General features: G+C 41.7%; 1 protein-coding gene across 8 annotated transcripts in view; it reads right to left on the bottom strand.

The window, feature by feature from the left end:
- Nucleotides 1-560: 560 nt before the first annotated feature.
- LOC107512925 (schwannomin-interacting protein 1) overlaps nt 561-14,752 on the bottom strand; it is a 774,922-nt gene continuing 760,730 nt past the window's right edge. For all 8 annotated transcript variants that reach the window (XM_016148925.2, XM_016148941.2, XM_036219433.1 and 5 more), the window contains 5 exons: nt 9,981-10,098; nt 8,848-9,045; nt 7,720-7,843; nt 5,176-5,269; nt 561-1,200 (listed from right to left, as the gene is read on the bottom strand). In XM_016148925.2, coding sequence (XP_016004411.2) covers nt 1,149-1,200; nt 5,176-5,269; nt 7,720-7,843; nt 8,848-9,045; nt 9,981-10,098 — 586 coding nt within the window. In that variant the 3' untranslated portion in view covers nt 561-1,148. The remainder of the gene's footprint in view (nt 1,201-5,175; nt 5,270-7,719; nt 7,844-8,847; nt 9,046-9,980; nt 10,099-14,752) is intronic.

Here is a 14,752-nt window from a genome sequence, read left to right as displayed (position 1 = left end):
GCCTTAGTTTGTGGTTCCCTAATACCTGCCTCGACATTAACTAATTAAATTGATTTTCTGAAGCCCTCTACTAATTGGGGAATAACCTGTAATCTACTTCTTTAGACTTGGCATTTTTCTTCATGAGACTAATGAAAGTGGTTAAAACTGGAAAAATAGTAAGAGCTGGTCTTGAGAAAAGTGTTAATGTAAGCTTAGTGTGTTCATGTGGCAAACTGGTAGATGCAGTTCTGACGTAGTAACGGGCTCTGATAAACCAGCAGCTCTTCAGTGGGATAGCGCTCAAATTCCAGATCGATAACTTTGAATAATCACAGAAGTGCTATTTCTGCTGCTGTTGATGTTGTCTTCTTTGGATCACTCACATACACGCCCTCGCTGAGACATACACACTCACACACGGGTCCCCAGCTTCCTGCAACTCGCTCCACTGCTTGGCCTCATCCTCGGGAGCTCTGTACTTTTTCGCTAATAAAAGCTTCCTGGCGAGGGATTTAGTTGGGGATGAGTGAAAAAGAAATATAGTGAGTGTACAGCTTGCTAGTGAGCAAAAAGACATATCATATGAAACAAAGTTTTAATTTTTATTTTACATATTTATACATAAAACTTTCAAGGAACCCTCTGAATCCAACAGAATGTTAATAGCACATCTAAAAATGAACTTCAGGTAGTCAACATTCACAAAATGTTGAAAACTGATTAAAATATACATATTACGGAGAGCTACAACTTCACTACGAGGCAGGCATTTTTTGACTTGTATAGCACCGTCATTTACAGTTCTTCGTTAAAACTACAGTGAAGAATGAAAGTAGTCAATGGTAAAATACTGCTCCAACTTAAAATCTCTAAACAAATAAAAATAAAGTTGAAACTACCCTCTTTTATTAACCATGATTTGTGGTGGTGTTAAGTACTGTACATTTTTTTTGTAACAATATTTTATTAAAATGCCTGATATTTAGTGGCACAGTAAAAAAATTAAAATAAATTAAGAAGCAAAGGCCAATCACTGGACGTTAAGCTTCAGACATTACCAATGACTAACACTGATGTGTGTTTCTGCGCCGCCTTGAACAACAGCATTTTTACAACCACAGAAGCAAAATAAAGTCTAGCTTGTCCTCTGGTTGGATGGCTTCTTTTCACTTTGCAGGCATTTTCTCTGCCATGTGCTTCTGCTGGCTTTCAGCATGTCTGTAAAATTAGTAATACAATTGTTTAGTGCGAAGAAGAAAGATCCAAGCCGCTTTTCAATCAACAGCTAAAACATCCTCCAAACTGAGGTTCAGAGCTACTCAGAGAGAAATCAAGAGAAATAAGAAACAGTTCTTAATTCGAGGAGATTTGCCCTCTTCGATTTTTACATTCTATATGTGATTCCTTTTATTTAACAGGCCACTGGATTAACCTGAGATGGCCAGAGGTCACTACTTTTGAGAAGAAATGTGCTTTGTTTAAAAACGAAAAGCGATGTCTCTGGGATTATTTAGCCCACAAAAGTTTACTATGTGCCTTCTACGTGGCGGGCACTGCTCTGATGTGAGGGGTTTGGGGTAAGCGGACAATAAGGTCTTTGTTCTCACAAAGCATATGTTCCAAAGGAGAGAGAGAGATAAGGAACAAATAGCAAACAAATAGCGAGCGGATAGAAAGTAAGTGCTAAGCAAAAAGTCAAAACAAGGTGGTGTGACAAAGTAACCTTTCGACTGCTTCATCTAAACACACTGCACACACACAGACTCAAATCTAAGTATTAACGAGGCTTCCGACAACTCTGAAGCCAGTTCCCTTCTTACAAAAGCTCATGTCTTCCTAACAAATGGTAGGCCTTTGTGGATGTAAAGATTTTCCATGTTTTCATACTCTTCCCCCATCTCAGTCAGTCCCAAGGGCGTGATCATGGCAGTGAGGGTGGGCATAGGGCGAAGGGAGTCTTATTCATCAAGCCCTGTTATGGCCTGTGAGCCCCAAAGGCTGGCCAACTTGGCACCTGGCTGGTGGAGACAGAGAAGGAGGAATTGGCCAAGCTGCTTGCATTACTTGAGTTAAATATCTTCTCAGGGAATGGTAGGGTCTGAAGGCTGCAAAAGACAAATGTTTTGAAGGAGGATTTTAGGAAATTATAAATTTGGCAAGAGAAAAGCAACTAAGGGTATGGTTTCTGGCTGTAATCAGAGGATAGGGGCAGTTTTCGTGTGCTGTCCTGATTTGGATAGTCAATGACATCAAGCTTAACTCATTGGTTTTATGCACAATGTCTCACATCTATGGAACAGGGAAGACAAACCACAAATACTTTCAGAAATAGGGAAGTGACAACAGTGTCCTTGCCACATTCGGCAGCCCACAAATAATTGATGACATTCATTTAACAATAAAAGAACTCAAGAAAGAGATATCATCAGCTCTTCTATTCCTAAAAAAAACAAAAACAAAAACAAAAACAAAACATTATGCCCTTTAGCAGACCACCTGTTAATGTGTATAAAAGAACCTTGATCACATTCACAAAGTAGCTCATGGGTCTCATTTAAAGGCATTCAGCTCAAGAAATATATTGATGTCCAGTGAGCTGAGATTCCACCATAGCTAATTAAATTATAGCTCTTACAGCAGTTTTAAAATACATATCTGTGTGTGCACATGTGTGCACACAAACGCTTGTCTACACACTTACAGCAAGGGTTTTCTCTGAGAAAGAAGGACAAAACTGATAAGAAACAGCTTTGTAAAATACTGAAACTTGGGTGTTATTTTGAGACATACATATAAGAGTGAATTTTACTAAAATTTTAAACAAAGGAGGGTAAAGGGTTTTAGTCTATAAAACTAAAAGATTTTCACATCGACTATTTATACTAACGTCCTTATTAGGATTTGTTTTACTCAAGCCCCACAGGGACACTCTTTCATGAACAATCATTTCTGAGGACCTACTACGTACCTGGCGGGCCCTGTCTTAGGCTCTGGGGACACATCAATGAAATGAAAATGGTGTCCTCTCTGCTTTTAGGGGGGTTACAGTCAGGTAGTAACAGAGCAGACAAATAAATATAATGCAGTATTATTTGGCTCCACATGGGAGGAATGCCATGTCACCAGGAACAAAGGAAGAGGGTTCAACCCAGTCTCGGCATCTTCTCCAAAGAGGTGTCATCCAAACCAGCGGTCCCCATTTGGCTGCACGCTGAACCCATGTGGGGAGCTTTAAAAAACTCCGAATGCCCAGGCCACTCCACAGAATGTCTGGGGGTGAAATCCAGGCATCGATAGCTTATAACACTCCCCAGGTGGTTCTAACGTGCAGCCTAGTCTGAGAACCTGATCTGAACTCTGCCCCCCTGGAACGGTAGGAGTTGGACAAGTAAAGGGGAGAGGTGAACAGGACTTCAGCAGTTCCTACAGTCATGCTCTCAGCCCTCTCAGATCTGGCTGCAGAGCTCTGGGACTACTACCCTTAGGGATATTTAAGTATCCTCAGTTTCTCTTGTGAGCAAAGTAATATTCTGCAGCCGGGACTGGACACAGAAACTTCTCTCTACCTGCTCCACTTTAAAGGGTTCCTCCAACACCTTTAAATTAGTGACTCCTCTCCTTTTAACCCATGCTTCTGCCTGCCCTGCTTCCCAAGATCACATCATCTGACAGGTATATATATAAAAAATACACTACACACCTAAGTATAGCTTAATCCTTTGAGAGATGAGAGGAGCCTCTCAATGTCTTCCCAACAACAAGGGATGCCAGGCTGCCTGAGGGGCAGAGAAAAGGTCTCTGCTCTCTCAGGAAAGTCGCGGAATTTACCAAAGAGTTTAAATGTTTTTCAGAAGATGGAGGTCCTGGTTGTATATTTCACTACCGATTTCCCATAATCTTAATACCGGTATACAAATTTCTTGGACTAACAAAAGGGGGTACATACGTCTTATGGTTGTTGGTGCAGTGCCTAAATACTTCTGTAGATGGCAACAGTATTATTATTCGAGTGTTACTGTGATATTTCAGGTATAGGCAAATATGCTAAGAAGATGCAAGAAGGTCTTCTGGTGGGTTTTTTTTTTTTTTGTTAGGGGTGAGGCAATGTAATAGTCAAAGCATACAAAACAGAGTGCTGCCTGTAGGTCTTAAAAAAAAAAGCATAAATATAGTTCTGTGGCATTTATTTTGCTACCAAAACTATTTTTATAACATTGCATTTAGAAAAATATTTTACCCAGTTTAAAAAATATATATATTTTACCACACTGAGAAGAGGTCCTGAGAGCATTTTCACTACATATGTTTTCAAGCTTCCCTTGGATGGTTCTGGATCATGTGGTTAACTCCTTATGTTATTGTAACAAGCTGTTTTCTTCCCTTGGGGAGCCTTCTACTCTCTGAATATCATTTCTAGGATGAATAGTAATTGTTGCCTCCTGGTTTAAAAAACTTCACACAAACTGTCTCAGAAAAGGTGACACAGTAAATATGAGATAATAGGAATGCTCACAGTACTTCACGTGCTTATGGTGACAGGCTTTTCTACAAGGAAAACTACCACAAAATGCAAGATCTTACAGCATTAGCCCAGTTTCCTTAACCCCTAGGGAAGGAAACATTTTTTACCTTTTTACAGTGAGGCGCTTGGAGCCAGGCCCAAGCCTGGAAACTCAAGTCCTGGAGTTTCCCCTCCCCCCGTGAGTACAATCTGGTGGCACTGGTGCTGTGGAAACATGCCAGTGCCCTTGCCTTCTGGGCATGGCAGATGCGAGCAAGAGTCAGGTCATGTAACAGCAAGCGCCATTCTGTGGCACCCGCCACGTGGCTGCTCGTGAGCTGGAAACACGCCAGCACGGGACGGCTGAGGGCCAACTCCCCAGCACCCAGTCCGTCAGGATAAGGTCCTGCTAGGCCAGCACCGCTGACCTGACTTGGGCAGGCTGTAAGAAGCTCTAATGCCCTGACAAGCCATCACAAGGGGAGGACGGCTGTGAGAAAGCAATGCCTTTGGAAAGCGGTTTTGGCCACTTCCCTTCCAATAAAATAAACAGCTGATACCAGCAGAGATTAGGTGAGTTACTCATGGAAGTGAGGAAGGAAGTTCTCCAGAGCTTACTCTTGCCCTAATTCTTAAACTTCATACCACCCCAGGCTTCTTTCTTTCTTTGGAAAGGGCGAAACCTCACTGACCTGGTCAAGTCTTCGATGTCCACAAGCATGGCGTCTTGCTCTGTGTGCAGTTCATCTCGGATGAGAAGCAGCTGGACCAACTCTTCATTCAAGCCTGGGCAGAGGAAAGAGAGCATTTTAAAATAGGTAAGATTGCATCCCAGTCAGAATGAGGAACAATTTATGGACCGATATACATATACCATAGATAACTACATACACACATATATGTTTTATACACACACACACACACATACACACATACACACACACACACACACATATATATATATGGTTAACCATAAGAGGAAATTTTGTTAAAATTTAGAATTCTTACATTAGCTCCTCATAAGCTCAGGAGAAGCTATCAATTGGAGAACATGACTAGTTTGCATATAATTACAGGAGTGTTGAAAGAAAAGGAGTAAAGTACAAATATTTCCAAATACATTCCCATTAAAGTGAGGAAAAAAATTGTTAGCTATTAGGAAAATAGCTTGTTAGAAAGAGTGGGGTTTGGTTTCAAAGAAACGTGAACAAAAAAACTCCAGGGTTTATTAAGCTCTCCACTGTTCATTTTCAGGATGCTCCCCCAACCCCGAGGGTTGGCCCACTGCATCCGACAGCGCTACAGCGGATGGATGCTCAGCTCGTGAGGATGGCGCCTCAGGGGGATGCTCAAAGGCTTTTCGTGGCTCAGGGAAGGAGCAGCCCTATGTGCAGGCTGTTCTAGGAAAAAGTATTAGCTAAAGATATTGGAAAGCCAGATGTGTAAGGCCTGAAGAAATAACCCCTGAAGTCTCTGGACAGGTGCCAAGGAAACTAACTATTCCTTAAGCTTTCTACTGGGAATAAAATAGATAAAAACATTTTTAATCCTCCTGAAGTTGGGGATCTGTGTTGATTTGGCTTCTGCCCCTCTCTCTTACTTTTTCCCTTCAATTCAGCTAGAATTAAAGCTTCTAGGTCTGAACACATGGGAGAGGGCATTTAGCAAGAGCTCTGGGCCTGGAAACCAAAGAAAGGAAGTGGGTATTCAGTGAGGTCTCCCTTGGAAATGTTTTTGGAGATCCCTACCTCACATGACGTATTTGTCTGCCTTTAGTTCAGACTAGTTTCCAACTTTAAAAAGGAAGAAAAAAAATTATACAAAGAAATCTAAAACTTCATCTACCCATGAAAAGGATGAGATAGCAATTTCATTATTTAAAAGTCTAAGGAAAATGTTTCAGTGGTAAAATATCACTTGAAAGAATAACATATCTAGTAATTTATTCTCGACTAAAATTAAAATGTAGAATTAAAAAAAATCCCATGAATCTATGGTTTATTAATTAAAATATTAAACCCTTTCTCTTGATTGTAAAACAATACTAAATGTATTAACTTGACACTGTATATGTCCAACTCTAGTTTTTCTAATGTGCTCTTGGGCTTGTTTTTACGACTAGTACCTAGATCAGTGTCTGCATAGTACATAGAAAGATTTTTTTATATGAAGTTTTTAACTTTGTATTATAGAAAATTTCAAACTGATACAAAGAACAGTTTAAGATTGCATTTAATTAGCTTCAACAATTATCAACTCATGGCCAATCTTGATTCCTCTTATCTCCCCTTCTCCCCCTTGATCATTTTAAAGCAAATTCCAGACATCATATTATTTCATATGTCAGTGCTTCAGTGTATATCTCTAAAGACAGGGCTCTTAAAAAAAAAAAATAACATAACCACAACACCTTTATTGTACCTGAAGAAATAACTACATCTTTAATAAAACATTCAGTCAATGTTCAAATTTCTCCACTTGGTTCTTAAATGTTTTTTTATGGTTGGTTTGTTTGAATGCATTTGGTTGGCAGGTCTCTTAGGCGGGTTTATCTGTAAATCCACAGGATTTTATCAAATCATATATTCCTGAGAACTTGTCAGTCCATCTGGCCAAAGCACACTGCCCAAGGAAGCATGTTCTGTCTTGCATCGGGCCAAGCAACTGCCCTTCTCTTGTGCAACCAATCGGCTTGAGTGATCACTACTCACTCACTACCCCTCTGCACGCTTCAGTTATTCTGGGGAAATAGGCCCATATTTTGCCACTCTGTAATTTTCACATATTGGTCATTTATACGTTCACCACTTGGAATACCAGGAAATAAGATGAATCTGATTTGATGACCTCAATTGAATGTATGTACAAGTGAAGTTGAGAGTATAATTGTGTAATAAATGACTAGTAACTATTAAATTGTGTTCTAGAAACATATATTGCAAGCCAAATGCATGCCAGGCACTTGCTAGAAGCTGGTGATTTAAGATGAATAAAAAGGACCTATAATCTCTGCAAATCTTGAAAAGTTCTTAAACTTTCTGAATATTTCAAAGTAATATGTGTGAGAGAGAGAGAGAGTGCGAGAGCGAGCACATGCCCTGTGATTCTCTTCCTTTCCTTGCAAGCACACAGGAGGAATCCAGTGAAATGCGTACAAAGGAACTGAATCGAAGAAGTGGTACTATCCCATTACATTTTACGTTAATACTCTATTTTCAAGCACATCTTACACTTACTTTCTATCTGGGAATGGAGATCATTGACTATCACTTGTAGCTGCCCAATAGTCATGTCTCTCAGGTCAGTGGGCTTTAAACTTCTTTTCATCAAGCATTCACTTATATGAGGCATGTGTGGCAGCTGAGGATACAAAGCAGGAAGAAATGGAGGTGTGAACAGAACAGCAAGTACACTGAACACAAGACCCAGTTTCCTCCTCAAAAACCCAACCTCATTCACCCACTTCGCTTCGAATTCCGGGCTTAAAAGCCTTCCTAGTCTAACTTTCCTAATGTGAAGCCTTACACACCATACTGCCTAAAACACAACTGGCATCAAAATGCTACACTACTCAAAAGTTTTTGGATTGGTTCTTAGCACATGCTATGACAACCGTGAGCCAATTATTTCATCCACAGATGAATTACTGGGGAGCTCAAGTAATGGCAATGACACGGATACAATTAACAGCATGAGCTATTAATTTATACCATGCTAGAAGCACTGTGCTATGTGCCTTGAATGTTTTGTTCACTCAGTTCTCACGATTGTGCTATGACATAGGTGTTGTTATTATTCCCATTTCATTGAGAAGGAAACTGAAACTTGTATAATAAATGACTTGTAACTACTACATTGTATTCTAGAAACAGATGTCGCAAGCCAAACGCATGCCAAGCACCTGCTAGGAACTGGTGATTTAAGAGGAACTCGAAGACCACAGCAGGTCAGTGGCAGAGTTAGACTTAAAATCCAAAGTACAGGGCTCTTATCCACTGTGGTATATTGTGTTTGTTGAATGAGAGCTGTAGCAATAGAGAGTATGCCAAAACCACTAGGTTCTTAAACTGAGATTGCTTTAAAGGAATTTAAATATCCCCAATGACAGCTGATATCGCCCCTAAAAATCATAGTAGATATGAATCAAGAGAAAAGTTTACTTTTGGATAGTCTATTGCTTATGTATCTTTCAGTGATACAGTAGAAAGGAAAAAGAAACAAGCGTAAATATTTCTCAATGGCAGTACTTTTTACAAACTGCCTTGGAGAAACCCAGGTTTGCATAATTCTGGTCAAGGACTGGGACAGCGTCAACCATTTGTAGTCACCAAACACTCGCTTGCGCTTCGGCGTTTGCTGCTTACGAGATCAGCGACGGGAGACTTTTTTCTGTTCTGTTTTTCCACTTCTACTTGCATTTTGGCCATTGGTTTGGCCATGGCAAGGGCCATTTTGGCTTCAGCTTGTAATTTCTTTTGCCTCGTGAGAAAATCCATGTCATCTAGGGATTCAGATTCCTCTTCAGTAGTGTCTCTATCAGAATAGGAAGAACTCTGTTTGCTCTGCGAAGGGAAAAAGAGCAGCCTGAGCTTTCCATGGTGGGGACCATCTTGAAGAGGGACCACTGTGGTCCCTGAGCCCTCTCCCGGAGCTCCCTCCAGCAACTCAACTCACCGCTTGATTCGATCTGTACCAATCTCAAGAAACATTTAAAAAGGCAGTTTATTTCTTCGGTGTTAATAATATACTATGACTTTAGCATTAAGAGTAGCATAATAAATAATAGAATATATTTATGATGAACTGGAGATATTTCTTTGATTCTTGGTTTCAAAACTTATCAAGAAGTGACCAGACAAGCAACAAAAGCTGAGAGAGCCTGTCGCCCTCTGGAGTGGACAGGATCTCAGGTACCCATTGACCAATACGGTTTCCTTGGTCAGAAAACATGCCTGGTTGGTGAGAAAGGGGATACGTAGATCTCGCGGAGTGGAAAGAATTCCAGCAACAAGCACCCAAGATCAGTCAGCTATCTTTTATAATATGTGTATGAGGAACAGGTAAGGAATGCGCTACATGTCACCTTGCTGGTTCTCTGAGCAACACCTCTGTGCACCAGCCTTCCCACCCTGCCCTGCCCTCAATCCTGTCTTTTAAAATGTGTCCTACTGCTGGTCTGTGCTCATATTTCTAAACCCAGGGGGGAAGGATTGGGATTTAGCACATTTTCCTTTAGAATTTTTTCAGGTACGGTTTATTCCTCTGATGGTTTAACAGGAAAGCAGTCCCTAACTTTCACAGAGCTCATGTACCTTTCCCATATCGGTTTTGCTCTTTCGATCACTGTTACATGTTAGGACCTTGCCACGTCAAGAAACGCAAAGAGACTTTGTCTTTTTAAAGCTGTCCAACGTTCGTTCCTGATAAACGGCAGAAAAGAGGCTCAACGACCAGTAAAGCACACACACCGAGCTCCAGCGGCAGCTTCTGGACTCACCATGGGCGACAGGGGCGTGTCCAAGCTGGTTTCGGTCTTACTGTCATCGGCATCGCTGTCCTTGTCACTGCCGCTGTCGTTGACAAAGCATATCTGCAGGTTCATCCCACTCTGCAGGCTGGGCAGAAACAAACAGGGCACTAATTCCACTCAGCTATTTGTCATCTATCTATAACCAATAGAATTGTCTGGTTTTCCTAGTAAAAAGTAGTTTTATGTGTTCTTCACCTGGAAAAGTGAGTGACCAACACTATTCTTAACTCATAAACGACAACTTATACTAGAGGATGATCATGATAACTTAATAACCTTATAACTTGATAAATAATAAATAACTTTTATCATTTTACTGTTTTTTCCCCCATACTAATTTCATGTTAAGTTAAAAATAATTTAAGGCCACCTATTATAGCACCCAGCACAGTGCCAAACACATAGTTGGTGCCCAATAAAAATGTGTTGAGTCATAGAGTTTACATTCCTGTCGACGAAGAGAAATGGAGTCCTCGGCCAAATACAGTTGCATGGTGTTATCTAGTGTCCTGTCCCGCGGGGACAATCCAAGGAAGCTCACTAGAGCCAGAAACCCAGAGCCAAAGAACTCTGAAGACTCCCCTTTTCCCTAAACAGACAGAATAGGGCCTGGAGAAAAAAATTACTTAAGGCAATTGCTGAAAGCCAACTGAGGGAGCTCATTTGTGTCAGTAAGAAAAAAAGTAGCACAGGTTCACCCTAAAGAAACCTAAGCAAACCTCAAACCCAGTCAGAAAGGCACAATCTTCAATCACAGCAGGTTCTACAGACGCCTCAGGCTCACAGAGCCTCTGAGGTGGAGAGCTCTGGGAAGCTCATTATGTTTGTGGCCAGCCCTGAAGCTCTGGGGGTGATGTTGCTGGAAATGTGGTCACAGAGGGTCACGTAACCGTGTATCTGTTACACACTAGGCCAGATGGTGGATCTAATTCTTTGTCCTAACCTTTTGAAATTGAACACATTTTACCACTATTCGGTGATGGAGGGGTTTTAAAGAAGTAATTTTCTTAAGTTTCTCTAGCACCTCCAATCTCTGTGTTAAGAGTAGAGAAAGAAAAGGCCAGAGGGGGCCCAGAAGCAGCAGGGGTCACAATGAAGCTTGTCTAAGTCAGGTTTAAGACAGCCGACACTAAATTGCTCAGGCATTAATGTCGTCGCAGAGAGAACGCAAAGAACTCCTCTGCCAGTTGACATCTGTATTTGACTTTTTTTATTCTAATGGGTAAGAATGCTTTGTACAAATTGCTCGGATGACTCATATAAAGGGCTTCTTTGAAAATGATACAGAATCCAGAAGAAAATTTAGTGATTTAACAGGCACCATCATTGTGTATGTACTGACACCTACTGTTCACATCTATAATTACCAAAGGTCCCAGCTTCTTCCCCCAGCGGTGAAATGCAGCCTTTCCCGCAGGAGGCTCAGTTCTGTTCCCTTCCTGGCCTCCTGCGCAGGCCCGGAGAGCTGGGCCCAGGGCTGGTGCAGAAGGTCTGCTGTGACCAGCTCAGGGTGCTTGGACTCAGGTGGACTCAGGTTCTGAATCCTCACTTTTTTGCCTAGGCCCTCAGTTTCCTCATCTGTGAAACGAGGTGAATAATTCAGTGTTTTGTAGGAAGGATGAAAGGGTTAGCCCAGAGCTTACCATAGGGCTCTGTATATGTTCATTATCCTCCTTTCTCTACTTTCTGAAAGCCTAGACCAAGGAGTACAGGATCTGTGTAAAGGGACCTCTTAAGTCGCTTCCTTGAATACCTCGCCTGGTCAGAGCAAGTCCCTGACACACACTCGGCTCTCTGAGAAAGCATCCTTGAGCTAGTTGCCTTTACTCTGTTAGGCAGCCTGGACTTTTATTGAGTGGAACTGTCTCCTTTTAAGTTTCTTCCACTGGAATTGTTTTCCTGGAGAAATCTAACATGTTCAGATTACTCTCTGATCCTATACGAATTAAGTTTTAAAATTTATTATCTGTAGCTGGTCAAAAAAGAAGAACCCTGTATCGACCCATTATTAATAATTAACCTCAAGATCTATGGATTAGAAGATAAAAAATAAAATTATGAATTAAAAACAGGCATATCTTAAAGGTATATTTTTAAATAAAAAGACATATTTTAAATTAAACTCAATTCAAATCTAAGAACTTTCTACTTACTAAATAGCTAAAGTCTTGCAAAGAATTATTTAGTCACTGGATGCACAGGTTATAAATATATAAAACAACCCATGATACCATTATAAAATAAGGTTTAAAACATCCAAATATATATATTCTGAAGACAGTTTGATTGTAAATTCTGTTGTTCTGCCCCCAAACTGACCTTTGTGCTCACGATTAGCTCAGACCTAAATCAATCATCCTTATACAGAGTTTCTAACCCAGGAAAGGCAAAAGAAAAAGAAAAAGAGAGGGGGGATTTAGTAGTCAGAATGAAATGAAAAAACACCTCAGGTAGAAATTCAGAAAATCGTCTTAGTACCACATTATCACCGTGGGAAACCAAACAGAGCTTCTTACAGGGTGAGACTTATAATTCCTTATAGCGGTAATCACCAAGAACGTTACTCTGAGGAAAAGGAAATTATATGACATAACAGCTAATGGTTCAGGGGGGATTTTTGTAAAGACATCTTAAAACGGACTCAGGTTTCAAAAAAGGATTTGTTTGCCTTTAGCCTTTGAGCGGGTTTTAAGATGACTGAAGCTTTGGGGAAACTCAACCACAGCTCCCAAGCAGAGACCTGGCTGTGGGGTGAGCAGGGCCACTTGGTGCTGCTGAAGGCCTCTGGGTCACAAGGTCAAATTAGATAAGGCCTGCTCAGGTTCCCTCCTGCCCTGCGGAGGCGAGGCTGTCCTGAGGCTCACTCTTGCAACATGGAGTCCCACACTGCAGTGCAACTGGCCTCACTCGCAACCAGGCTACACCATCTTGTGGAATCCAGGCCGCTGGAGGTCTAACGTGTCTGCCATCTCTCAAGCAGAGTCTGAGATGAAAACAAAAGTGATCCTCATCGTGTTAATTAGTAATGTCACTTAAGGTATCTGAGTCAAGGTTACTTGATGTTTCGAGTGGCATTTCACAGGGGTTGCCTGCAAAAGGCTGCTTGACACCTGGGCCTTGCCTGTGGATTTCAGTTCTGACAGGTCTGCATCCTGGTTCTCTCGAAAAATTCTTTTCCTTAGGTACCATGCAGCAGTGAAAAGCCACACTGCTGCCCAGAGCTGCTGAGAGGAAGCCCCAAGGGTCCTGGATGTAGAATGTTCAGGAAGATGAAGAGATAAAGACTAAGCGTGTCTTAGGGACATCTCGGTGTGAGCGAAAGTGGCCTTCTGAGTGACAGCAGGAAGGCATTTAGTCGAGAGGCTGTTTAGCACCCACATCTGCCTGACATTTATAGCGAGGAAGACTGTTACTCAGAAAATGCTTGTGCTGACTTCTAACTACTGTGACCAAAGATATTACTAAAACATGCACAAAATTGAGAGGCTGGCAGAGATGAAAAGTTTTTAACTACTAAGAGGATATTTCAAAAACAGTAAAATGGTTCACTATAAAGGTAACACTTCTTCAAAATATGAAGACAAGCCCAGTTTATGTCCTAAGGCAAATAATGCGATGGTCCTGAAGTTTGCTGTGACTTCTGTTGGAGCAGTAACCATTGTGAATTGGGCTTTTGGCTTTGGCCTTGGGTGTGGTGCCTGGGACTGGGCTAGTCTGAGGCCAGCTCTGGACCACAGAACCATTTGGGGTTTTCTGATTTTAGAAATAGGAATCTCCCAGTACTAGCCTGGATAACCAGCATCTTCACATAGATGTTTAAATTTTTTGGTTTTCCCTCCTGTCCTTCACTTGGAATGGTGCATTTACTTTGAGTTTGAAAGTACGTTCACTTAACATTTTCTCTTTCGGCTGAATAACCACCTATGGATTACAGGCTAGGTAACGGTTACCCAGAGAAGTCAAATGACTTACCCCAGACCTGTGACAGCCTGATTATAAAAATGGTCCCAATTCTTCTCCTCCTGGTATCTGGCTTCTCTGTAACAGGACTTGGCAGCTTTTCCATCATTAGGTGGGGACTACTTCCCTATCCCTGGGCTGGCCTCCTGGACTTGTCTTGGCCAACAGAATGCAGAGGAAGTGACTTGGTTTCAGTTCTAAGTCTACCCCTCAGGGAACCCTGCCACTGCCTTCAGAACCAGTCCAGGTTAGCTTGCTGGCAGATGAATGACTTTGTAGCACAAAGCTCAATCAGCAGCTCTCCCAATTGAAGCTGGGGACACATGACAGAGCTCAGCCAAGAGCAGCAGAGGCCCCTCGCCAACCTGCAGCTGACCTCGGACACATGCGTAAGCCCGCACCAGCCCAGCTCTGGTCAGCAGAACTGCTCGGCCAACTTAAACAGGGTCCTAAGCAGAAATAAGTGCTGATCATTGCATATCACTGATGTAGGTGGTTTTTTTTATGACACCACATCATTGTGGCAGCGAGGCTGCACAGCAGAAGACTACAGGGGGGCCTCTAGTTTGGGGATCCAGTGGCCCTTCCCCTACATTACACTGAACCTTAGGACTAGACTTATTAAATCCTGCCTGCGGTGGCAAAATAATTTTAAAGGGCAGATACCTCATGTAGTTGCTTATAATTTCAAGGTAATTGTATGACTTCCTTAAGAAACAGTGTGAGAAGGAGTTTCCCAAAGGACTGTGGATTTCGAGCACATCTTGCTCATTATCTGT

This window comes from Rousettus aegyptiacus, unplaced genomic scaffold (genome assembly GCF_014176215.1).
Source record: "Rousettus aegyptiacus isolate mRouAeg1 unplaced genomic scaffold, mRouAeg1.p scaffold_m13_p_4, whole genome shotgun sequence".
Taxonomy (NCBI): Eukaryota; Metazoa; Chordata; class Mammalia; order Chiroptera; family Pteropodidae; genus Rousettus; species Rousettus aegyptiacus.
This window is presented reverse-complemented; position numbering and strand designations above follow the sequence as displayed.